We start from the raw sequence: 27771 nt of genomic DNA on the forward strand, positions 1-27771 counted from the left end.
GGAGGGGGTGAGAGGGGAAGGGGAGAAGGAGAGGGGGAGAGGGGGAGGGGGAGAGGGGGAGGGGGGAGAGGGGGAGGGGGGAGAGGGGGAGGGGGGGAGGGGGGGAGGGGGGAGGGGGGAGGGGGGAGGGGGGAGGGGGGAGAGGGGGAGGGGGGAGAGGGGGAGGGGGGAGAGGGGGAGGGGGGAGAGGGGGAGGGGGAGAGGGGGAGGGGGGAGAGGGGGAGGGGGGAGAGGGGGAGGGGGGAGAGGGGGAGGGAGGGAGGGGGAGGGAGGGGGAGGGAGGGAGGGGGAGAGGGGGAGGGGGAGGGGGGAGGGGGAGGGGGGAGGGGGGAGGGGGGAGAGACACGCAATGGCTTATCACTCAACTGTCACCACAAGACAACTGCTCTTGATATGGCAAACACGTGAAGTTCTTAGTACTACTGCAAAGGAGCTTACAATCGTATTATAGGCTGGTGCCCAAAATGACATCACTGAACTGAAAAATACTTTTGCCCAGTACTGAAGTGGTTAACTGTATCATTCCAGTGAGATCAAAAATAAAAATCTCTGTCAAATCACACTATAGGAAACTATGCTTCATTTGAGTATATGAGCTGATACCACTCAATAGTTTATAAGAAAAGTATAGAATGTGTTTTTAAATACAAACCTGCTGCATTTGTTCACAGGAACCTATAAAAGGTACACTGTTTACAAAATGCATGTCCAAATCTAACACTGGCAGTGAGTACTGCAAAAGTAGTACTCAATACAACATATGGAGAAACATTAAGTAATAAAGCTTAGCCTAATTCATTCTTTAGTCAAACAAGTGCTGGAACATTTTAAAAGCATTACAAGAGTGACTTAAAAATATAATCTGGAAGTTCCATGCTGTCTAGATGCCTCCCAGAAATCACCAGAAGGTCCAAGTTGAGTGTTAAAGCAAAGCAATCAATCCCGTTCATTTGTGTTAACATCCCCATTGCGATCAGGAGAATCTCGTGCCCTGAAAATAAATGTATAATTAAACCCTGATGACTGACAAATGTAATATTTAAAAAATTAACAACCATACAAATCTAATATGTAATATTAAACAGATAAAGCACAGAAAGGATTCAGTACTAAGTATTATTTCTAAATACTTGGCAGATCATGTACTGACGACCGTCTACTGTACCAAAACAAAATGGCTGTACTACATTAAGACTTTTACAGTCTTTCTGATTAAATATTTTTTCAAATCTTATGTACAATTAGCAAGATAACTTTTATGAGCTAACTCCAGCATTCCAAATGCTTCACAAATGTTTTAATTACAATTGAGTGGTGGCTCAAACAGCTCTGTTCTAACTTTTTATTGTGTGTTTTGACTAAGTAATCATTCATTTTGTAGGTAATTTTTGCCATCTGGCAGGTTATTTTACTATATCTTCAAATATGTAAGAAAGTGTGTCCAACCAATAATAGCTTTGTACCTTGCTAATAAGAGCTGCCTCCAGAGGTGGCATTATCTTTTAAGACAGACCAACCTGTTGCTCGCGTAGTGAGGCTTGGCATTTTCATGGCTGTGGTACGTTGTGATTTTTTTACAACCACAGAATTCAAGTTTGATGAAGCAGTTCAAAGCACAAGTAGCATTTATTTTAAAACAGTCCTGTACTAAATCAACTGAAATACAATTGAAGTCCCAGACCCAGAACAGCAAAGGTGTGTACGACTTTCCTCCAGACAACTATTTTCTACACCATTCATGATCTTTTTAAAATCACCATGTGGCGGCACATACAGCGCCTCCAAAGAAAAAATTGATATTGTATTCTATACTGTCATACATATGGAAGTTGCCAATCTCATACGGTTTTCTGTCAACAGTCATGGTATTTTCAATATACTTTCTGTATTTGTTTTACAAAATTAAACACCTTTTTAATCCTGTAATTTCCAGACTTGTTCTGCCTTTTGTATCAAAGCCGTCTTCTTTAGATATTTAGTACTTTTTACCTATGCTAGCAATTTCTGCATTTCCTTCCACCTAGTCGAAGGTTGAGGAAAGCACTTCCACTACACTTAAGTAACTTTTGAAACATCTGCATACATATCTATGTTTTTTTCACATTGTTTTGTGTATTATATGATGTGAAACACTTCGCTGGTGATCAATTATTACTGATCTGTAACATGAGGACTGTGATACAGATGAACTACGCACTTAAGAGATTAAAGTCAATTTCTTCTGATTCCATATGAAATAAGTACCATATTTTATGAACCATAAGACACTACACCAGCTAAGACAACTTAATTTTTAAGCACTTATTTGAAGTATCATTTGTATCTTTTTCATTATTAGATTGCAAAGCCAGGCTGAAGATCATCTGAATTTTCTTCTTCCTCCTCCTCGTCGCTGTCCTCTTCATACAAAAGATTGTCTTCACTGCCATTGAGAGAGTTACTTATGCTGCACTTCTTGAAAGATTTAACAATAACGCCTTCCCTTACTCTAGACCATGACTGTTTTATCCACTGACACATTTCTTTTATTGTAGGCATGATGGGTTTCATCCATCGTCCATTTGTTCCATTCCTCTCTCACATACACTTCACATAGTTTATTTATTGAGACATCAAGCAGCTGCCATTGTGAAGTAAGTCGTCCTGGAATAACAGCAAGTTCTGTATTTCCCCATCTAAATTTCTCTTTCACAGAATTTTTCAAATGACTACTGAACTGATGTAGCATAAAGAGAGAAGTCTTTTCAAAAAGCACCTTTCCTTCTCTCCCACACTCTGTTAACCCATAATTTCGTATCAGCCTCATCCATGCAACCCTTGTCACACATGTGAACACCACCACCTGGCAGTATTTCATAAGGTTTAGCCATCACTCTGCACTTGAAAATGACCACTGGGTTAAGTTTAGTACCGTCATCACAACATGAAAGGACAAAAGTATAGTGCATTTCTTCATGTCAATTTGCTTTTATAGTTTCAGTCTTAGCACCTTTCGTAACAGTTCTGTTACTCGGCCCATCCAACGTCACGAGTTTCATCCATATTCACAATTTGGCTTAGCTCCACAATGGTTTTCTTGCTTGTGAGCGTGTATTTTAATAATTGTTGTTGTAATTCCAATGCAATTTTGACGGAGTCCTTTAATCCATTTCATACATCTAGTTTTGGCCACTTTGCATTCAGTCCTCTGCACATTTAGTCACAACCATTTTTTCTGTTCTTTCCCAGCATGCCAAACTCTTTTTTCTTCAGTTGGTGGAGGGTCAAAATGCCACTCAGCTGCTCCGTTTCCATGTATTAGCATATACTGTCACTTTCAATTTAAAGCCCATATCATACGAATACCTTTTATTTTTTCCATTAAAAAGCCAGCTACCAACACTGTACTGCCACCAATAACACGAATCACTTTCAGTTCAAGTTCACTGGTACCACAGACTGCAATGATACACACTAGGCTACACCGTGTTCTGGGTTTGTGATGACGAGGCAGCAGGGAGACAGTGTTAGCAAGCTTGTGAATCCCCACAATTCACATTCGTCACATCGGTATACTGCTGCTGCTGCCAGTTGAATCCAATGTTGCCTGATAGAGATTGGTTTCCCGTGGCATCATATACATGGCCATTATTAAGACTGGCGGGAATTTCAAATCAAACACCGGATATTTTTATATCAATTCTGAATATAAGATGCACCTGAATTTTGGAGGTAATTTTTTGAAGGAAAAAATGCATCTGGAAGTCAATAAAATATGGTAGCCATTCTCTGCTACTAGTGACTAAACAATTGAGACAAAACCTTTTTTAAAGTTATGACATAACTACAAAGAATCTCAACACCATTTATCTCCTGTTTTTTCTCCACATTCTATTAATAGACCTACAGTGCTCCGTTACTATCCAAGCATTATCTGAGAATGCAGAGCAGGTATATTGTAAGAAATACCATACTCAGAGAGGCATTTCTGCCTTATGTAACTGGCAAATGGTTGGCTTTTACATCTTTGGACAATACAAGAATTTCTAGGAATATAAAACAAGCCTTACTTATTGCTCACAATGGGATCAGATTTTTACAGCACAGCGAGGCATTTAACAGTAACTGTAGCATATTATGTAGTGAACTTCTGTTCTGTTTGTTATAATTTTTGTGATTAATGATAGTGGCAAGCAACAAATTCTACAAATGCAAGTAAGAGAATTTGCAAGATACAAACTACCTTCAGCTGCAAAGCCCCTCTACATGCGTATCACAACTGTTGTTCGGAACACTGCAATTCCTGTCCATGCCTTGACTTGTGCAGGCTACCATCATTCATTAATCAGACTGTAATATAGTATGATTTTCACATTTAGGTTTCTCTAAATCACAGTGTACTACTGTTAGTTTACATGTCTTTTACTCAATCTGAACAGTCGAGAAAGTTCCTATTGATTTTGCAGAACTTGTAGAAGTATCTTGTACAGAAACTTGTTGCACTAAATCTTCAGTCAACATTTGCTCTGTCGTAAGGTCATTCATAGAGTGGAAGACAATAGAAGTGAAAAACATTAGATAAGCAGCAGCTGCATCTAGTGATTTGGGCTGGCATTTATAAACAGGTATTTGCCTGGGAATTTGGCCAAAGCAGTTTTAAATGTCCAAAATCTGGACATTTATAAAAAAATTTACTGCTAGAATAAAATAATTTATGAACTTGTTGTACCAAGGAAGGTCATGTGTTGCTGACAGCTGCTTTTCATTTATAATATCCTTTTTATTTTTACCAGTGCTCTCTCTCTGTCTCTAAGCAGCACATATTTCTTTATGACAAATGTACTCTTAAATGTTCAACTGTTTTAGTAAAAAACAAAAAAATGGTTCGCCAAATGTAGCAACATTTGAGAGAGTATAGTTTTCTATTCCGCTCCCTTATCTACTTTTGTATGACTGCACTGCTGTCAAGATAAAATGAGTACAGTAACAAAAAAAATGATTTAACAACAAAGAATCGATGCCCAAAACACAGGAACCATTCGATTTCAATAATAGCCCCTTTCGTAGAGAATCCACAATTCTTGAAATTGTGAAATTGGAATATTCACTCTAATTCCAGTTATTCTAAGTAAATGTTAGTGCTATTGCTATTCTTGCAAACAGGTAGTAGATGATATTTTGAGTGAGTGGCTGGTAATTTCAGGCAATTAATGCAATTGTTGGTTATTTAGTTAACTGTAATTGGCAACACTGGTCCGACTGACTTAGACATTCCAGTCTACATGGTTGAGAGAGAAGCAATATAATCTTGTGTGTGTTATTTACAATGTTACAGACAACAGGCTATAGAACAGTTGCAAGATGGTTAAGAGAAAAGGATCTATTTGGAAGTTTTTCCATTTAAAAGTGAAAGGAGTATCTTGTAAATATTGTTTTTAAATGAAGCTTATCCATTACAGATATTTTAGAACCCATAACTTAATTGAATGTAAATACATACAACTGCAACCAGTCACTTTTATGAATAGTTATTTATCATTCCATGAACCAGTTTTCAAACCTTTCCGGTTTATCTTCCGATGGTTTTCTGGCAGTTACATCACTATTTCTAGCACAATGCTGGGTGCTCTTGTGTGACAGTATGGGTGGCTTTTTTCTGTTAGTGTCCATTTGTCTGCTTCCATCTGGCAGCCAGTTGGTTGACCACTTAAACTTTTACTTTTAAACTTGAGTGCCCTCTTTGTATTATGCACTACCCCAAGAATTTACCTCATTAAAGATGTAAAAATTTATGCTTACATCCATTTATTTCTCCTAATTATTCTTCCCCAACTCTCAAGCAGCTTTTTCAACATGGTTACCCAATCACTGAAAAAGCAGTGTTGCAAAACATTTTCCAATAGAAAATATCAGCTTAAATTTTCCTTTTATAAGCGCCACTTCTCAATTGAACTTTAAAATGCATAAATGCCTGGGAGTTTATGAAATTCAGGCATTTGCTCCTACTTACAAACACCTAGGCATTTTACACCACTAGTTATACCTTTCTGAAAAATATAATCGTATTCTCACGCAACTACCTGAACCAATTTTCTAGCATTAGAATTTTATGAATCACAATGTGACATGTTCTGTGCTGATCTAGTAGCGTCTTTGGTGTGACATCACACATGCTGGACTACTGTTGAAATTACTTGTCAATATTTTATTAAGTTTTAGTCTTCAGTTACTCATTTTAAACTTTGTGTTAATATTTGCTGTAAAAGTAACTTATTGGTGGATTTTCATTAATCTCAGTCTTTCTTCCAATGTTATTGACTTAAGTGGTCTTTTATTCATGAGTGTTCTTAAGTCGTGAGTCCAAGCCTCACACCTCAGTGGTGTGTTTACATTATGTAGCGTGCAGTTGCTGATGTAGCTAAGTACTAACAAAGTTATTTGTGCACTGTTATACAGTTATTAAATTTAAGTTTTCAGCAGTGTTTCATGCTGTTTCTGGCAAAATAACAATTTAATAAATTTTTGGAAACATTCACTAGCTGCATTTTTTCAGAGTTTTCTGTGCATTGAAGTCGTTTAATAAATTTCGTGCTTTAGTTTTCAGCTGACATTTCTCATTGTTTCTAGTGAAACATTTCAGTAAAATTTTCATTCAGTGTTTTAACTTAGTTGAGAGTTCCAATGGCTGCTTGAATTTTTGGTTCTAGCTGATAATTTTGTGAAGTTTTGTCAGTATTGGTATTGGCTGTGGTGTAGTAGTATTAATACAAGTAGCTGCTTTCTTAGTTGCCAGAGAATTTCGAGATTGCTATTGTTAGTTCTATAAATAGTTCTACAGATTTAACTGAAATTAGGTAATGTAGACACATAGTTTTTTCAGTAACTGAAAAATTTAACCATGAGTGAGAAGTGTGGGCTCTGTCACAGGTTTGTGAGTAGTGGGTTACTGTGTGGGATTTGTTAAAAATATTTTCATTGGGGGGAATATAGTGGGGAAGCCAGTGGGCATTCCAGCGAGATACTCTCCTGGGAACATAGAATCTGTAGAAGTAGTAAGTTGATGTAGGAGCAGGAGCGTAAGATCTGTGCCCTTCAGGTGCAGTTACAATGCACAAAGGAGGAACTAGATACGTTGAGCAGGGGGAAGGGTGGTGGGGAATGGGAACTGGCAGTTGGCAAAAATGCAGCTAGGAACAGGAGGTGGTATTCAGACAGTTACACTTTGCATACATTCAATAGATTTAACCAACTGTCAAGAATTAAGTGGAGAGGAGCCTCTTATAGCTGTAGATGTAGGGAACATGCAGCAGTCCTCAGCAGTTAGGAGGCCTAGGTCAGTTGCGAAGTCTAACAGAAAGAAGGTTCTCCTGCTAGGTAGTTCGCAGCTGTGGGCCAGCAGTTGCAGACGTGTTGGGGAGTGAGGACCAGGTCACCAGCATTGTGAAGCCTAGTGCAGGGTTGGTTCAGGTGACTGACAGCATAGAGGGCTTTGTGTAGGAATTTTACAGAGGAGGATCAGGTAGTGACCAGTGGGTGGAGGAGGGGACAGTCTTTATAGGGACGGAGAATATGATGTATGTGGTGATCTGGTAAAGATAGCTACTCAAACAGGTGGCACTAACGTGCATTTCGTGCAACTGTTTCAGCGTCATGATTGGCCTAATCTTAATGCAGCTGTTAGGCACATTAACATGGGGCTGGAGGGGGTTGCTGATGGCAGAGGGCATGGGTTACATTTCAGTGGTGTCACTTGGGTCTATCAGTAGGTCAGATTTCACTAGGCATGGCCTGTACCTCAACAGGTATGGGAAGGGGAGGCTGGCAAAGCTTATAGGTGACAGTGTAGTGGCTGGTGGTGGGATCACTCGTGGAAAAATTCCTGTAGTAGTTGGTGCTAGAGCTGCACCTTTTTTAGATTGAAGTCAGCTGATGAGTATACCTGCTTAAAGGAAGTCCCTCTACTGAGGCTCACCTTCAGAGGATATATTTCCAAGTAGAGAAGGAATTAACATTTCACCAAAATATAAGAGGTATTAGAGATGAAGTTAGTGAACTGCTTATAGATGTTGACTCTGAAATTATTGGTATATCAGAGCACCACTTAAATAATTTGACAATTCAGAGGCTTCGTTTACCAGGTTACAAACTAGCTGGTTGTTTTCCAAGGAGTTCCTTACAGGGTGGGGGACTGGCTATGTACGTAAAGAACAGTATTCCATTTGAGTCCATAGACTTATTGCGACACTGCACTGAACTGATATTTGAACGTTGTGCAGGGGCAGTTGATTTAATGAAACTAAACTTCTAATTGTTGTTTATAGGTCCCCTAACTGACTTCAGAACATTTTTGCTGAAGCTAGAGGGGGTTCTTCATTCACTTTGTAGGAAGTACCAGAAATTAGTTATATGTGGTGACTTCAATATAAATTTTGTATACGAATGTGCAAGAAAAAGGATGTTGGTAGATATCCTAAATTCATATGATCGGATGCAGACTATTTTTTCCAACTAGGGTGCAGGGGAACAGTAGCACAGCCATAGACAATATTTTTATTCATTCTTCATTACTAGATGGGCATTCTGTTAGTAAACGGTGAATGGCCTTTCAGACCATGATACACAAATTTTAACACTAAAAGGCTTTTGTACTCAAATGCCACATATAATTACAAACTATGTAGGAAAGTTAATCCAACAACAATGGAGAGTTTTTTAAACCTTAGCAAGGAACAAGAGTGGTAGGATGTTTATTGTGCCAATAACAAAGATGATAAATATAATGCTTTCCTTAACACATTTCTCATGCTCTTTGAGAGTTGATTTCCACTAGAACGTTCTGAATGGGGTACTAGCAGCAATAGGCAGCTCGGGTGGCTGATTAGTGGGATAAGGATATCACGTAGAATGAAGCAGGAATTATATCGAAATGTTAGAAGTAGTCACAATCAAGCTACAGTAGCCCATCACAAACAGTATTGTAAGGTGTAATAAGTCTTCACGGGTTTGCAGCCGGATCACGTTAAGCAAATTCCACAATATTTCCTTGGAGCAACTGTCCGGTCCGACATCTTCAGGTGGTTCTACCTTCCTGGTATTACTGACGGTATCCACCCGTCGACGCTCCGTTTCTCGAAAATGTGAGGGAAGAATGCGCAGGCATGGGAATCGCGCATGCACAATGATTTGCACATAGATGTTGCCACATTCAAACTCCCTCCGCCAAAAATCGCAGAGTGTCTCTCCCGCACTGCCTAGTACGCTGTGTTTGCCAACATTGCGGCCAGACGTTGCTCACCAACAGCTGTACTAGATCAATGTTATGACGGGCCTGTTACTGAAGAATCTTTATTTTCGCATTGTGATTTAATAGCAGCCAATGCATGGTTCCAGGCTGTGCTCAGCTGAAATCTTGCATCCTTGTTGATGACATTATCGGCTGTACTGATATGTATTGCTTCCTTAATGGCAATCCCAGAATGATGATGTCGGGGATAAAACTTCCGTCTTTTCTTAAATCATCTGCTGTCCTGTATTCAGACAGCGCTGATGTTCATCACAGTGTTCTTTTACTGTGCGGCATGTCTGGCCTATATACAATGTCCCACATTGACAAGGAAGCTTGTACACACCACAATTCTTTAGGCCAAGGTCATCCTTACCCGAACCCACAGGTTTTTCAGTTTTGCAGATGGTTGAGGAACACACTTAATTCCATGTCTTTCTAGGACTCTTCCGATTCTTGACAACATGGCACCAAAATATGGCAAAAAGGCCAAAGTGGTGGGTGTCTTCATATCATTCTGCTCCATAGACTGAACTCGCTTGGGCCTGAATGCATAACTTATCTGTCTCTCAGAATAACCATAGGAGAACAAGAGGGCTTGCCATGGCAACACAGTCCACTTATTCAAAATATTGGTCATGAAATAACAAGTATGTTGAAGTAAGCACGTGTTTCAATAATGCTACTATGTCCTCTTCAAATTTGTTACTAGTATGCTCCAAAGAGTACTGCAAAGGCACCTTTGTGAATAAAGACACAAGATCTAAACTTACTAACAGATCTGATGATTGCAATCTAAGAGTTTTCAGGCGACCTATAAATCTTCAGTGTTTTGAATGTGATTGTCGCATTTGCCTACGAGAAGTCCCAATAGTGATGTAAGGTATTTGGCAACAAAATAAGTAGGTGCTCCTATGTTACTTACAATGGGATGGAGAGGCGCCCCATTCTTATGGATCTTGGGTAGGCTGTAGAGTTTAGGAGGAACTGCAGCCTGTTGACGCACACCCTTAGCGACTTTCACTGGAATCTAGCTCTTCCTGATGAGTTCCACAGTCTCTCTCTGGATCCTACCCGTCAGATCACTTTTTAATTTACTATATGCAAGATCGTTGAGCAGTTTGTATATCTTGCTGTTTTATTCTGTGCGTGAGAGAAGCACAGTAGCATTTCCTTTGTCAGCAAGTAAGATGACAATGTCTAGGTCTTCTCTCAATTCTCATACAGCATTTCTTTCAGCTGAGGTGATATTAAAGTTGGACCTCTCAGATGAAGCTCGAGTCAAGATGTGGCCTGTGTCACACCTAACCTCTTCAGCAGCAGCCTTCGAAAGTTTCGAAACAGCCTGCTCTATTCCACTAATCACATCTCTGAGGGGAATGGTCCCTAGTGCAGGTACAAAATTCAGATCCTTCTCTAGCACCAAAACTGCAGCATCACACAGAGTCTGTACGTCTTCTTGACAAGTCGTCTTGCACTCGGGCTTCCCCAAGTCAATTGTATTTAGTCATTTGACGAAACTTAGCTTGTCATTCAGTCCAGTTAACCAGAGCACAAGTGGCACTGTCTACCCAGTTCCAGGGTACCACTGAAAGGTTCACTTAAATCTTCAGATGGAGTGATAGCAATTGTCTGGACACAAGCACAATTCCTGACACACATAACGCACCCTTTCTATCACAAGTGTCGCACTGCCGTCGTCGAATGACAGCTGCAGAATCTCTACAATGGTTAAATTTAGCAAAAGTACCGCATTGTGCAGACCACAAGCTGCCATCATTCTGCACAACACATTAGTGCATTACGTACGTTAGTTCATAGAGCACATGGGGTATATGATCCTGAAAGCCTGTCGAGTGAAATACAACATTTGAAGACAGTGTTCCGACAAAACTGTTATTCTGAGACAGACACGTAATGCATTCAGGCCCAGGCAAGTTTAATATATGGAACATAATGAACACACAATGCTGTATTTTGGTGTCATGTCGTCAAGAATCTGAAGAGTCCTCGGAAGATACGGAATTAAGTGTGTTTTCCAACCATCTGCAAAACTGAGAAACCTGTTGGGTTCAGTTAAGGATGACCTTGGCCTGAGGAAATGTGGTGTATTGGCAATTGTGGAACACTGAATACAGACATCAGATGATTTACAAATGCAGCATACAGTGCGTGAGCAGGAGAGCCGCTCTGCATTTTTCGGCGGAGGGAGTTTGAATATGGCACCATCTATCTACAAATCATTGCACATGCACAATTTCCACAACTACACATTCTTCCCGCACATGTTTGAGAAATGGGGCGTTGACATGCATATACAGTCAGATGTACATAGCCACCAGCAAGGTTGAACCACCTGAATGTGTGTGACAGTTCCTCCGAGGAAATATTGTGGAATTTGCACTAAGTGATCCAGCGGCAAACCCGTGAAGGCTATTTACAGCACATCCGCCAGGAAAGCTTGAAGAGTCAAAGTATTGTAAGGTGCTTAAAAATGTTATTAGGAAGGCAAAGAGTATGTGGTATGCAAATAGAAGAGTTAATTCACAGGATAAAAACCATATGGTCAGTTGTAAACAAAGTGTCTGGTCAGCAACACAAGGTCGACAATATAAAGCCAGTTCGTAGTAAAAATATTTCTGTTACTGATAAATCAGATATATGTACAATATTTGGCAAATGCTTTTCCAAGATTGATGTCTGAAATACTCCTCTGTGATACAAGGGACAGATTGAGTCAATAATTACTGAAGACTAAGGACTCGTGGATATGATGGAGTGCCTAGCAGAATATGAAAGTACTGTGCTGCACATGTTAGCCCTGTATTTAGCGACATTTGCAATTTTTTCTTTAGGAATGGTCAGTTTCCTGAACAATTAAAGTACTCAGTAGTAACTTCGCTTTATAAAAAGGGAGAAACGGATAATTTAGGCGATTTTAGAGTTATTTCTATGCCATCAGTGTTTGCTAAAGTTATTGAAAAGGCTGTGTATGTAAAGATAATTGATCATTTTATAAATCACTATTTGCTACCAAATGTACAGTTTGGCTTTAGAAGTCTTAACGACTGAAAATGTTGAATTCTCTTTCCTCTGCGAGGTACTGGATGGGCCAAACAAAAGGTTTTGAACGCTAGGCATATTTTTTGATTTAACTAAGGCATTTGATTGTGTAGATCACAAAATATTGCTCCAGAAGTTAGAACATTACGGAATACAGGGAGTAGCTAACAATTGGATCACCTCTTACTTTAGCAACAGACAGCGAAAGGTTATTATTCACAATGTTTAGAATGGCTGTGATGTGGGATCTGAGTGGGGTACAATCAAGTATTTTTTTTGGGGGGGAGAGGGGGGGGGGGGGCAGGGATCAGTGTTGGTGCCACTCCTGTTCCTTATTTATATAAATGATATGCCCTCTAGTATTACGTGTAACTCTAAAATATTTCTGTTTGCTTATGACACTAGCTTGGTAGTAAGGGATGTTGTGTGCAACATTGGCTCGGTTTCAAATAATGCAGTTCTTGACTTAGAAAATTAGTGCTAAATCACAGTGAAACTCAACTTGGCAAATCCTGACTTTTAATTTCACAGAATGGGCATATGATTAGTGAAACTGAACAGTTCAAATTTCTAGGTATTCAGATAGATAGTAAACTGTCGTGGGAAGCCCATGTTCAGGATCTTGTTCAAAGACATAATGCTGCCTTTTTACTATTCGAATGGTATGTGAAGTGAGATCATTCGACATGAAAATTAGTCTACTTTGTTTACTCTCATTCGCTTATGTCGTATGGTATTGTATTTTGGAGTAACTCTTCCCATTCTAAAAGGATAAAAGGTGGTTCGGGCAATAAGTGGTATAAGCTCACAAACCTCTTGTTGACCCCTGTGCACAAGTCTGGGTATTTTGACACTGGCCTCTCAAAATATATTGCCATTTCTCATTAACAATGTTAGCTTAATCCCAAGAATATGCAGCTCTCACTCATGTGGCTCTCGGCAGAAATCAAACCTGCGTTCGGATCTGTCTTCCTTAACTCTTGTGCAGAAAGGTGCGCAGTATACTGCTGCTTCCATTTTCAATAAGCTACCACTCTAAATCAAAAATCTTAGCAGTAATCCACACACTTTCAAATATAAACAGAAGAGTTTCCTCATGGGTCACTACTCCTGTCAAGGAGTTCCTTGAAAAATTAAGCTGATTCTTATTGTATTGTTGTTTGCTTTTACTTAAACTTATGTACTGACTTTTTTCAGGTTCATAAATATTTTATTTTTATCTGTTATTACTTTTATGTATTAATGTCATGTACTTTGAGATTTGCTCCTCAATTTGGTCCAACGGAACTTGACGTGTAAATAAATAAAAATTTAATAGAGGGAAACATTCCACGTGGGAAAAATATATCTAAAAAGAAAGATTCTGTAACTTACCAAACGAAAGCGTTGGTGCACTGATAGAGATAATAACAAACACAAACACACACACAAATTTCAAGCTCTCGCAACCCATGGTTGCTTCATCAGAAAAGAAGGAAGGAGAGGGAAAGACGAAAGGATGTGGGTTTTAAGGGAGAGGGTAAGGAGTCATTCCAATCCCGGGAGCGGAAAGACTTACCTTAGGGGAGAAAAAAAGGACAGGTAAGTCTTTCCGCTCCCGGGACTGGAATGACTCCTTACCCTCTCCCTTAAAACCCACATCCTTTCGTCTTTCCCTCTCCTTCCCTCTTTCCTGATGAAGCAACCAGGGGTTGTGAAAGCTTGTGTGTGTGTGTGTGTGTGTGTGTGTGTGTGTGTGTGTGTGTGTGTCAACATACCAACACTTTCTTGTTTGGTAAGTTAAAACACCTTCGAATGTTTCCCTCTATTATATAAATAAATACATAGAAAACTCCATAGAACATCCTGTAACTTACGTACGTTTATCAATGTAACTGATCATCAAATCAGATTAATGTTCTATGTAACACCCCCCCTCCCCGAAGCTAAAATACCAACTGCTGAAGCTGTTAGAAGTGTTCTAGATAAAATGCATAGCTTGTTTCCAGAACCTTTAGTTCATAGAAGTCTTATGATAGGCGGAAAATCTGCCACGTTTTGTACTCAATTCTACAACATATCTTCATTCATTACTTGAATTTGGTCTCAGGCGGCTGTTGCCTCACCACGACAGTTTGCAGGCTAGTCTCAATTAGCATCTAGTTGGTCCCCCTGGAGCAGCCTTCTAACATCTGACCTTTGCTGTGAACTGGCCCCGTTTGTACAGTTAATAGCTTTCAGCAAGAAAATCCTGTCATTCAGGGTGAACATCTGCTTGAAAATGGTATGGATTTTACTGACTGCAGAACAGTACACATATGTTAGCCAGTCAAATGAAGGACCAAGAAGTCTCAAAACTTTTGCCTCTTACTTTGAAGCCTTTTCTGTCTTCAAATGTTTTTCACAACATGCTTTCCAAGACACAAACTGTGCATTAGAAGTTGCAGGCACTGTTGAAAAAGTGTCCTTGAAATGACTGTAGAATAGTTTCCTCCTTTTCATTTTCACCAAACCAAATGCCCTATACACATGGACAAAGGGGTCTACACATGGAGAAAAATCACTTGAACTGAAGTTTCTTCTTAATAAAATGTTCTCAGTTTTCAAGCCACAATTCAAATTCGAGCTTTCAATGCATATGTACCATCATCGTCAAGAGGTTCTCCTGTTGGCAGAATCGAATTGAGAAAGTAGTGTAATTTTTGTTCCGTACCACACAAGAACCGGAAATGTAGCAAAGTCCCTTCACTGTTTAGTTTCTCAATTCCTATTTTGTTGAAGTGATACTTCATTGCAGCCCCTGCCATGCTGTCTCTAGCCACCTGTAGAAGAAGACAATCCAAGTTCAATAACTTCTCTAGTGTGTTAAGTGCTATGCCATATGTGTAATATATTTGGCATGCACAGTGTACTTCCCCTATAGTGGCCTTCACTAAAGATTGGTTCTGCATGAGATCAAAATTGACGCTTCCAAGCTCCTTCAGGGCGCAGGCTTAAAAAATCGCTTTGCTAGATTATTATACACGAGATACGAAACAATGACCTGCTGCTTTTCTTGTGAGTTTGTTTCAGCTTTGTCACAGTTTTAATCTCAATCATTCACTTCAAATACCAATCAAGGAGCCACAACAAATAATTAAAGGCTGAACGACAAGCACAATAATACAATGAATACTGATTGGTTGGTTTGTGGGATTAAAGGGGCCAGACTGTGATGGTCATCGGTCCCTTTTTCCAAAAAATTAAAACCGCCCAAAGAGAATAAAAAACGAACAACAGGAAAGACGTCAGACGACACAGGACGAGAAAGACTCAGACAGAGATCAGACAAAACAAATTAAAACACACAGTGTGTGACGGTGGTTGGCCGACCAGAGAGAAAAAAAAAGGAAAAGCCAACCACCAAGAACACATTAAAAACTCAGTTTAAAATCAGAGGCTAAAAGCCAGAATCAACACTAAAAAACAAACACTCAGATTAAACTATAAAAACCCCCTGCCCGAATAAAACACAAAGCTAAGTCCACCATGGCAGAGTCATCTAGTAAAAGGGCAGGGAGCGTTATCATGCAGCGCAAATGTCTGCCTGAGCACAGTTAAAAGCTGACAAGTTAATAAAATGTGCACCACCGTCAAAACCGCCCCACAGCGACAGAGAGGCGGGTCCTCACGACACAATAAATAACTGTGAGACAGTCGGGTGTGGCCAATGCGGAGCCGACAAAGAACAACTGAATCTCTGCGAGTGGCTCGCATGGATGACTGCCACACACGCGTCGTCGCCTTGAGAGAACGGAGTTTGTTTGGCGTGGGCAGATTGCGCAATTCAGTGTCCCAAAGCGAGAGAACTTTGCGGCGGAAGACTGCCCGCAAATCAGTCTCCGGGAGGCCAATGTCCAGGGTGGGTTCACTGGTGGCCTGTTTGGCCAGGCGGTCAACACGTTCATTGCCCGGGATACCGACGTGACAGGGGGTCCACACAAAGACCACAGAGCGGCCGCAACGCGCAAGAGTATGCAGGGACTCATGGATAGCCATCACCAGACGAGAACGAGGAAAACACTGGTCGAGAGCTCGTAAACCGCTCAGGGAATCGCTACAGATAACGAAGGACTCACCTGAGCAGGAGCGGATATACTCTAGGGCACGAAAGATGGCGACCAGCTCATCAGTGTAAACGCTGCAGCCATCCGGCAAGGAACATTGTTCGGAATGGTCCCCTAGAGTTAGCGCATACCCGACACGACCAGCAACCATCGAACCGTCAGTGTAAACAATTCCAGAGCCCTGATACGTGGCCAGGATGGAATAAAAGCGGCGGCGGAAGGCCTCTGGAGGGACTGAGTCCTTCGAGCCCTGTGCCAAGTCGAACCGAAGGCAAGGGCGAGGAACACACCACGGGGGTGTACGCAGAGGTGCCCGGAAAGAGCTCCTTGACGCTATCGGACAACCCGACCGGGGCCGACGGTCTGGCAGACGGACGACTGACTGCGGGAACAGGACACAGTAATTTGGATGCCCGGGCAAGCTAAAAACATGGGCAGCATAAGCAGCCAGTAATTGTTGGCGTCTTTAACTGCAGTGGAGGGACACCTGCCTCCACTAGTATGCTGTCCACAGGGCTGGTGCGGAAAGCACCAGTGGCAAGGCGTATCCCGCTATGGAGAATTGGGTCCAGCACCCGCAATGCAGATGGGGAAGCTGAGCCATAAGCCAGGCTCCCATAATCCAGACGAGACTGGATTAACGCCTGGTAGAGCCGGAACAGGGTAGATCGGTCGGCGCCCCAGCGGGTGTGGCTCAAACATCGCAGAGCATTGAGATGCCGCCAACAAGCCTGTTTGAGCTGCTGGATATGAGGCAGCCAAGTCAACCGGGCATCGAAAACCACCCCCAAAACCTGTGTGATTCCACCACTGAAAGAAGGTCGCCATTAAGAGAAAGCTGCGGCTCCGGGTGGACAGTACGTCGCCGGCAGAAATGTGTAACGCAGGTCTTGGCTGCCGAAAACTGGAACCCATGAGCTACAGCCGAAGATTGCGCCTTGCAGATAGCGCCCTGTAGCTGACGTTCAACAGCTGCAATGCCAGTAGAGCTGTAGTAAAGGCAAAAGTCGTCAGCATACAGGGAAGTGGAGACAGAATTTCCCACGGCCGTAGCGAGCCCGTTAATGGCTATTAAAAACAGGCAGACACTTAAAACAGAACCCTGTGGCACACCGTTCTCCTGGACGTGGGAGGAACTATATGAGGCCGCGACTTGCACGCGGAAGGTACGATACGACAGAAAATTGTGGATAAAAATCGGCAGAGGACCCCGAAGACCCCATCCATGAAGCGTAGAAAGGATGTGATGACGCCATGTCGTATCATACGCCTTCCGCATGTCGAAAATGGCAGCGACCAGGTGATGACGGCGCGCATACGCAGTACGGATGGCCGACTCCAGGCTCACCAGATTGTCGGTGGCGGAGCGGCCTTTACGGAACCCACCCTGAGACGGAGGCAGAAGGCCCCGAGACTCCAGTACCCAATTTAAGCGCCGGCTCACCATCCGTTCAAGCAACTTGCAAAGAACGTTGGTGAGGCTAATGGGACGGTAGCTGTCCACCTCCAGAGGGTTCTTTCCAGGTTTCAAAACGGGGATGACAATGCTTTCCTGCCATTGCGACGGAAACTCCCCCTCGACCCAAAGACGGTTGTAAAGATCGAGGAGGCGCCGCTGGCAGTCCACTGAAAGGTGTTTCAGCATCTGACAGTGGATGCCATCTGGCCCAGAAGCGGTATCAGGGCAAGCGGCTAGGGCACTGCGAAATTCCCACTCACTGAATGGAGCATTGTACGATTCTGGGTGGTGGGTGCGAAACAAAGGCTCCGACATTCCATCTGCTCTTTAATGGAGCGGAAGGCCAGTGGGTAATTGGAAGAAGCAGAACTAAGAGCAAAATGCTCTGCCAAGCTGTTGGCAATTTCGCCGGAGTCTGTACAAACTGCTCCATTCAGTGAGAGCGCAGGGACGCTGACAGGGGTCCGATAGCCATAGAGGCGTCGGATCTTGGCCCAGACCTGCGATGGAGAGACATGGAGGCCAATGGTGGACACATACCGCTCCCAGCACTCCTGCTTGCTTTGGCGGATAAGGCGGCGGGCCTGCGCACGCAGCCGTTTGAAGGTGATGAGGTGTTCAATGCAGGGATGTCGCTTGTGACGCTGTAGCGCCCGCCGGCGATCTTTAATCGCTGCAGCGATCTCAGGCGACCACCAAGGCACAGTCCACCGCCGGGGGACCCAGAGGAACGGGGAATGGCAGATTCGGCGGCAGTAATGATGCCGGTGGTGACCGATTGAACCACCGCATCAATGTCATTAGAGAGAGGCTCAAGAGTGGCAGTGGAGGAGAACAAGTCCCAGTCAGCCTTATTCATAGCCCATCTGCTAGGGCGCCCAGAAGAGTGACGCTGTGGTAGTGACAGAAAGATCGGAAAGTGGTCACTACCACACAGGTCGTCATGCGCACTCCATTGGACAGACGGTACGAGTCTAGGGCTAGAGATTGAAAGGTCAATGGCGGAGTATGTGCCATGCGCCACACTGAAGTGTGTGAAGGCACCATCATTTAAAATCGAGAGATCGAGCTGCGACAATAAATGCTCAACGGTGGCGCCTCGACGTGTTGCCACTGACCCACCCCACAGAGGGTTATGGGCGTTGAAGTCGCCCAATAGCAAGAAAGGTGGCGGCAATTGGGCTATCAGCGCAGGCAGGACATGCTGCGAGACATCACCATCCGGTGGAAGGTAAAGACTGCAGACGGTAACAGCCTGTGGCGTCCACACCCGCACAGCGACAGCCTCTAAAGGTGTTTGGAGAGGGACAGACTCGCTGTGCAGAGTGTGAAGAACATAGAGGCAGACGCCACCAGACACCCTTTCATATGCTGCCCGGTTCTTATAATAACCCCGATAGCCACGGACGGCGGGGGTTCGCATTGCTGGAAACCAAGTTTCCTGAAGAGCAATGCAGAAGAAAGGGTGAAGGCTCAAGTTGGTGGAGCTCAGCTAGATGGTGGAAGAAACCGCTGCAGTTCCACTGGAGGATGGTATTGTCCATTGTGGAGAAAGGCGTGATGGGATTGGGAAGGCAGATTACGCCGCTGGGTCACCTGCTGCCTCCGATGGAGCACCCGTGCAAGTGCTATCCATTGCGTCTGAGGGATCGGTGAGATCGAGGTCCTCAGCGGACGCAAGGATCTCCACCTCATCCTCAGACGCAGAGCTTTCAGGTAGTGGTGGAGTAGGTGCCACCGCAGGTGTCTTGGACTTACGGGTCTTCAAAGTCGTTTTCTCTCGCTGTTCCTTTGGTTGCCGTTGTTGAGAGGGCTTATCGGAGTCAGTCTCTGGGACCGAAGAGGATCGCGAAGCCCGTCGACCAGCGACCTGTGGCTTCTTCAGCCACTGGTTGGTGTCTGCTGTGCCGCTGGTAGGAACCTGGGAAGGGAGTGACCCAAGGGATCCCTTCCGAGCGAGAGAAGCCGAAGAAGACTTACGCTTCTCCGGCTTAGAAGTGGGGACTGGTGTCCCCGGTGGTTTAGTGGGTGCTGCTCCTGAGGTAGATGGTGTGGGAGCAACAGCGAGAGAAAGGGCCCCCATCGTCAAGGGGGCAGGTGAGGTCCTCTGACTGAGAGCTGACTGTGTATCTTGCAGCTGAAGGAGCTGGAGCAGGAGTGACAGCGGAGGCATAAGATGACATCATGCGCACGGGATGTAGCCGTTCAAATTTCCGCTTAGCCTCAGGGTAAGTCAGTCGGTCCAGGGTCTTATATTTCATGATTTTGCGTTCTTTCTGTAAGATACTGCAGTGCGGCGAACAAGGGGAATGAGGCTCTCCACAGTTGACACAGACGGGAGGCGGAGCACATGGAGTATCGGGATGAGATGGGCGTCCACAATCTCGACATGTGAGGCTAGAAGTACAGCGAGAGGACATGTGACCGAACTTCCAGCAGTTGATGCCCCCCATCGGGGGAGGGATATAGGGTTTGATGTCACACCGGTAGACTATCACCTCGACCTTCTCTGGTAAGGTTATCACCTTCGAAGGCCAAGATGAAGGCACCGGTAGCTACCTGATTGTCCCTCGGACCCCGATGAACACGCCGGACGAAGTGTACACCTCGGCGCTCTAAATTGGCGCGCAGCTCGTCATCAGACTGCAAAAGGAGGTCCCTATGGAAAATAACACCCTGGACCATATTTAAACTCTTATGTGGGGTGATGGTAACGTGAACATCCCCCAACTTGTCACAAGCAAGTAACCTGCGTGACTGGGCAGAGGATGCCGTTTTTATCAAAACTGACCCAGAGCGCATTTTGGGCAAGCCCTCCACCTCCCCAAACTTGTCCTCTAAATGCTCTACAAAGAACTGAGGCTTCACGGATAGAAACGAGTCACCATCAGCTCTGGTACAGACAAGATACCTGGGCGAATAGACTTCACTGTCATTCATTGCCTTTCGTTCCTCCCATGGAGTGGCCAGGGATGGGAACGATTTGGGGTCATAAACGTTAGCTTTAAAATGAGCCCTTGAACGCTTAGAGACTGCTGGTGGCTGGCCGCCAGCGAGAGATGATGTACCATGCTTCATTGCAGGTCATCCGCCCTGATGCCACCTACTCCGACCAAGGGCCCTTCCCACGGGCGCCACCCAGCCGCAGCAATAGCCACCTGGCAGGATGGCCATTGCCGGGAGTCCTGATGCCCCAGGGAGATGGGCATCTACTCCTTGGCATACGTGGGGAGTTAACAGCGCAGGCATCAGTAGAGCGATCCCTGTGTTGTCAGGGGGCTACAACCAACAGGGTACATGGCGGCCCCACCACAACGGACTAGCTACCGTGCTGGATCTTAGGTGCAAAAACGTCCAAGGTCGTCGTCGCAGTTAAAAGCAACACTGCAGAGTGCAGCGTGGTAATCGCACCCCGGGACGTATCCTAGCCCAAGAGATGGAAAACGAGCGGGACACCATTGCAACGACGAAAAAGCCGGCTAAAGGTCTCAATACACGACGGATACAGGGCACCATGTAAGGCGCCCTTCCCCAATTGGCTCGCCCTTCCCCAATTGGCACGCTCTTCGGAATAATTTAGAAAGATTGAGGTCAAACCCGAGAGGGGACCATCACATAAGGCCGAAACATTTGAGACTCCTTTTAGTCGCCTCTTACGACAGGCAGGAATACCGCGGGCCTATTCTAACCCCCGAACCCGCAGGGGGGGAATGAATACTGACATTTGTGTGATTTTTGTCAGTAATCTTAAGAAATTCTATGCGATTTTGCTTACAGTTAAATAAGCTGGTAAATACTTTCTGCCAGGCATAATCCTTTCTTTGTTCTTTAAGTAAATTCATCTTTTCAGTTACTCGATTGCCACCTCTTCTCTTATCTATTTCTTCAATAATTATTTTAGCAGCATATTTAACTTTGGACCTTCCTATGCTTAAAAAACAAACTACCAGGGCCTGGTAAAGTTTTGATAATGTTTTTAGCACTTTTTTCCCTGCAGTTAGGGGTGGAAAGTCTGTTGTAATCATCAGTGGAATTCACAGGTCCCTCTTGTGTTTGAATTGAGTATTTGCTGCTATCTAAATAGGATCTTTTTGGATTTTTTGAAGTATGTGTATTGAATAGGGATACTCAAATACTCCACTGAATATATTGCCTATCTTTAATAGTATCTCACAAAGTCCGGAACTTATTGTGAAACACTTTGATGTTATTTCAATAAATTTGTTAGCTTTACAAAGGAGTACTTTTATGATTACAACAGACTTTCCACCCCTAACTGCAGGGAAAAAAGTGCTAAAAACATTACCAAAACTTTACCAGGCCCAAAAGGGACTGACAAACACACTTACACCTTAAGATGCATATTATTTTGTTATCACTAAAAACATGATAGAAGACATCGTAGCTCATACCAACACATGGACTGGGGGAAAAAAACGCGATACCAACTATTCTAGAGTTCATGATTGCAAGACACTTCAGCAGAATAAATTCATGCTCTTTTTGGTGCACTTTTTTTGATTGGCATAAAGAAAGGACATCATGCCAACTGCAGCCAACTGTGGACATCTGATGGTGCTGGTGTGACTATCTTACAATCACTTTTCAGTTATAAACTCTCCGTTTTCTACTTAGAGCAATTAGGTTTGACAATATAGAAACAAGAATTGAACCAAGGTCCACAGAATTCTGGCACCTCTACGCGAATTTCACCAAGAATTTGTAAATAACTTTATTACTCACTATGTCAGTGAGTTTGTGATAATTGCTGAAATGCTGCAGGCCTTTACAGGCCATTGTAGGTTTGTACAGTACCTTCCAAATAAGCCTGCGAAGTATGGTATCAAACTATACTCCCTTAGTGACGCAAAAACATTTTAAATCCTCAATTTCTAAGTGTATTGTGGCAAAGTGTTTGCTGCACCTTATCTAAAATCAAATAAACCTGACACTCAATGGCTTTCAGTACAATCTGTTTATCTTCAACTGACACTAAAAAACACCAAAGCTGTGGTCCTCCTCCCTACGATGCACGAGACAAATGAAATTGACATAAGTGGGAAATCAGAAGTAAATTTGGACTATAACCGAACCAATGGAGGAGCATAGACTGAATCAGATGTGAGCATTGTATACAACAGCCAAAATAACCAGATAGCTGCTGGCATTATTCTATCGCCATCTTCATATCACAGGAATAAATTTGAATGTCATCTTTAGCCACAACACCCCAGACGGACAACCAATGGCTTTTTCTAAAACACCTACCATATGGTCTTATGAAGGCTCATCTAGTGCAAAGAGCGAAACTAACGAACCTTCCGAAAGCTATATAAATATTTCTTGAAAAATTCAGAAAAGGAGGCCCAGTTCATGACAAACCTACACCTGGAATAGATCACATATTTGGATGACACAAAAATGTCAGGACGAAGACATCGTGCAACAACTGTGGAAACAATGTCTGCAAGAAGCATTCTTGTCAGGACGTTGTGTGTTTCTCTCGTGATGCTAATGGCCAGCGGGTGGAAATTTATTCTGACTGGAGATATTTTATTTATGTAACCTATTTTAATCGAGTTGACTGATTTTTTTCTTTTACTTTTAACGGAAATAAATACTGCAATCACATGCTCTTATTTCAGTTTTTACCCTTTGGTTTGCCTAAAAACCATAACAATGGGAAGACTAAATTGCAGTGTAAAGGCATGCAAGGACCAAGTACCTCAAGTACGAGTAACCACACGTAAAGACGCAACTGGTCAGCTTGTATGGGACGCCGTCTAGAGGAGCAAATACTCAGCAGTAACCTACTGGTACTGTCATACCTGCTCATAGTACCATCAACATGTTCAAGGATATCACACAAATGAGTTGCTACTTTAGTAGCAGTGCCAAAATTGAACAAGAAAACACTGTAGGCAACATTTTGTGTTTGACGGTAGTGTGATAACTAGGCATTCAGGAGTTGTGTCTGCTTTAGAAAGGCATTTGAACACAAAAATTATTGGTACCAAAAGTATATATTCTTAGAATCAGGCAGAATAGAATTTTATTAATTGCAAGAATTCCATTTTTGGGGCCCTCAGGGCATCCAGGTCCCACTAAGTATGGTGGTTATCACCCCCTGCTGCCACACTCAGCACACACTGGCAACTACCCTTTCCTCCACTCACTCCATACTGCACTTATTTTAAATGCACTGTAACTGCCTTATTGTCCACAGAAAGACTAATGTGATCTGTTTTACTTACAAATCATATAATATTTCGAGTTAGTACAATGCTCACTAGATAAAGAAAGAATGCAAGACAGGAGAGGTCAAATGATAAAGGCAGCTGATAAAGGAAATAATTGTGCATTTACTATGTACATGCATGCAGATGCAATGCAATTAGCGCTTGCAATCTTCTTGTCTATTTTACACAGAAATTGATGTCATGGTTCACTGCTTACAATTTGCATGATGATTCAGTGGTATATAACATCTGGTATGAAAGAGGGGGGCTAGAAACTTACACCTTTGCAACTTTCCTTTCAGACTTTTTAGGGACAGAAAAGACTCATAAAACATAAAACTAAAATATTTTACAATTATGTATTTCTCTCAAATGTGTTACAACATTACAGCTTAGCAAGCGGTATATCCATCGTCCAAAAATATTTGCTTGTAGGTCACAAAAAACACAATACCATTGCTCACATTTCACAATAGTACACAGGTAGAAAAACAGGGTGCACTATTCCTTGGCTATTTACGTTGATGTGAAAAAGCAAAAAAGGTGGGACAAACATGGCCACATCAAGTAAAGTATGTATCTCACATCTTTAAAAACTTCTCCAGGCAATAAAGGAGCTGGGTTACAGACTTATCAGTTCAGGGGTATAATCCATATGTGGGTACTGCATATTGAATGGATTTTGAAGATAATATGAAATTACTTCCAAGACACCCCAACAGTCATCAGATACGTAAAAATGTAGAATGAACCAGTTGCTATTTCTGCATAGACTTATCACAATTTCGTGTCTCTAGAATCAACGAAATCAAGTGACTGGCATCTTTCCAAGCAAATTGTGGGAAGAAAACAACTTCTTCCTAACTTATTTTTGTGTGAAAGCCTTTAAATTGACATCAATTTTGTGTTTATGTTCAGCTCTTTTAAAACTTAAAAACTGCGAATGCAAAGACATGTTGTGTGTCAATGTTTTGTTGCTTAACCTCACTATTATTAAACAGGGTCATAGATACCATAGAACTGCTAAATAATGTACAGCAGATAGTTACTTCTGGATTCAGCATTTCTTTACAGCAGTATAACTTACATCAATTAAAAACTGTATGCACTAGAAAGATTTTTAATATGAAATAAAGGAAAGGCTTATAGCTGACTGACATGTGGAACATGGAGCCACTATGTGTATGTGTTTATTGTCAGGGGGGGAGGGGGCATTTGGCACATACTTCTTCTAGGGAAGGAGATCTCAAAAGTTGATATGAACATTGTTTTGTTGCCTTTCCTTTGTTTTACCTACTATTCCATCCTGTAATTACAACTACAGAAAGTTATTTGTGTTTCATATGAAACATTTCTGCAATCTTAGAGAAGGTATTTCCTTCAACAACAGTGGAAAGAGTATTGGCAATATTTTAAGAATGCTTTCAATACTGTCTCAAATTATGCTGTAAAAATTTTCAGTATGTAATTTATTTTTAAAACCTTTTGGGAGTCATTTCAGCAATGTGTAGACGTGTATAAAACTATATAGCTTCAGAAGCTAAAAATACTCTTTCTAGATACTGTACAATAAAAAAAAGAGTATAGAACACACACTGGAGATAGTGTCCCCCAATACATACCCAAAATGCTTACATCATTTTTTCAGTTGCATGTACTTTAACAGAGAAAGGCAAATACTATCGATGGAAAGCACAAGACAACATGGCTAAGTGCCATTAATATTTTTGGTTGAATCTATTCATAAAATTACGATTCACAGCTGGTTAAATATGGGTTCTCCAAATCACATGATTTTCTGCATCTTTTGTAGTACAACTGTCACTACAGGTATTAGAAAAATAATCAGTAACGTGACGAAATAAATCTCGGGTGAGCAGCCTGATAAGAGTGTGCACTCATACCAGGCTGTTCACCTGAGATTTATTTCGTCATAAAATACACCTGGAAAAAGTAAAGAACCACAATCAGTAACATACTCTTATATAGAATGAGACTTTCACTTTGCAGCGGAGTGTGCGCTGATATGAAACTTGCTGGCAGATTAAAACTGTGTGCCCGACCGAGACTCGAACTCGGGACCTTTGCCTTTCGCGGGCAAGTGCTCTACCACCTGAGGTACCGAAGCACGACACACCCGGTACTCACAGCTTTACTTCTTCCAGTATCTCGTCTCCTACCTTCCAAACTTTACAGAAGCTCTTCTGCGAACCTTGCAGAACTAGCACTCCTGAAAGAAAGAATATAGCGGAGACATGGTTTAGCCGCAGCCTGGGAGATGTTTCCAGAATGAGACTTTCACTCTGCAGCGGAGTGTAAAGTTTGGAAGGTAGGAGACGAGATACTGGCAGAAGTAAAGCTGTGAGTACCGGGCGTGAGTCGTGCTTCGGTAGATCAGATGGTAGAGCACTTGCCCGCGAAAGGCAAAGGTCCCGAGTTCGAGCCTCGGTCGGGCACACAGTTTTAATCTACTCTTATATAGCTCAAAAAGTTGTCCCAGCATACAAATGCAGGAGCTTGTAAGGTAAGAGTGCCTTTCATGTAAGTTATTTGAAGTGGCATTTAAGCACATGTGTAGATGGTGCAAGCTTGGGACCCACCAACGAGAGGAGATACACGCTGAAACTTTGTACATATAGATCGATGACACTGTGTAGCCTTCCCATAGAACATCAGACTCAGAAATTCAGAATGGACCCTGGTCTACTCTATTGCGAATCACATTTTTGCCACTTATCATACAAGACTGAACTATTCCTCCGATTAATAAGTTTCCAGTTTACTACACAGAACCTCTTGACAATCTTGTCAAATTCATGTGACAGATCAAAGAACGAAAGTGATACCCTTTGTCCTCTACTTGCAAAAGCTCAGAAGTACGAGATCATAATTCTTTTTTAAAAAAAAAGACAGTTCTTAAACAGAAAAAAGCCTGCAACAGGTCAGAAAGCTGCAACTGTGTCAAGCCAGCTAAGAAACCTATGTACGAAAGAGCGCTGAAGTCCATAACCACTATCTTTTGCTCTGTCCAAGGTTTACTTATCTTCTGCAGATAATTCTTCAGATTGACTTGACATGCACAACACTGTATTCCTTCTAGGATTTTCCCTAATGAATTTCGTAAACAAAATAAGTGAACTAATTCATTGTTCTCCCATATTGTGCCAATTCTGGTAAGTATTATATTACATTTACAAGAATCCTCTAAGAGAAAAAGGCTCCAGCACAATTAATGTGTTTTCCCAAATTGTTAAGACTTGCCAAAAATCACAGCTTACTTATATTAATTAGCACTCCTGTTATGGGATCTATAGGATGTAACTTACGGATAATGATCAAATGATGGAAACTGCAGTGTGGCTAGTTGTCGGGGGACTGCAGTCATGTGCGTGAGTTGCATTTGCGTGTGCGCGTGAGAGGGAGGGGGAGAGGGAGAGGGGGGGGGGGAGAGAGAGAGAGAGAGAGAGAGAGAGAGAGAGAGAGAGAGAGATGCCTTATGGGCCAAAAGCTTTGTGACACTTTGTTGTGCCTACTGCGACTCAGCATCTCCTCTATACGGTGAGGGGCAACTTTCATTTTCTTAATAAAGATAATGATCAAGTTCATGTGGCTGCAAAATATTGCCACAGTACAAGTACATCACATTTTGACATGGCAGTGAGT

The 27771-nt window shown here is 42.6% G+C and overlaps 1 protein-coding gene across 1 annotated transcript in view; it reads right to left on the minus strand.

Annotated features, from left to right (window-relative positions):
• Positions 1-318: 318 nt before the first annotated feature.
• LOC126195131 (serine/arginine-rich splicing factor 7-like) overlaps positions 319-27771 on the minus strand; it is a 31668-nt gene continuing 4215 nt past the window's right edge. Inside the window, exon 6 of the mRNA XM_049933628.1 lies at positions 319-991. Coding sequence (XP_049789585.1) covers positions 937-991 — 55 coding nt within the window. The 3' untranslated portion in view covers positions 319-936. The remainder of the gene's footprint in view (positions 992-27771) is intronic.

This window comes from Schistocerca nitens, chromosome 7, assembly GCF_023898315.1.
Source record: "Schistocerca nitens isolate TAMUIC-IGC-003100 chromosome 7, iqSchNite1.1, whole genome shotgun sequence".
Classification (NCBI taxonomy): Eukaryota; Metazoa; Arthropoda; class Insecta; order Orthoptera; family Acrididae; genus Schistocerca; species Schistocerca nitens.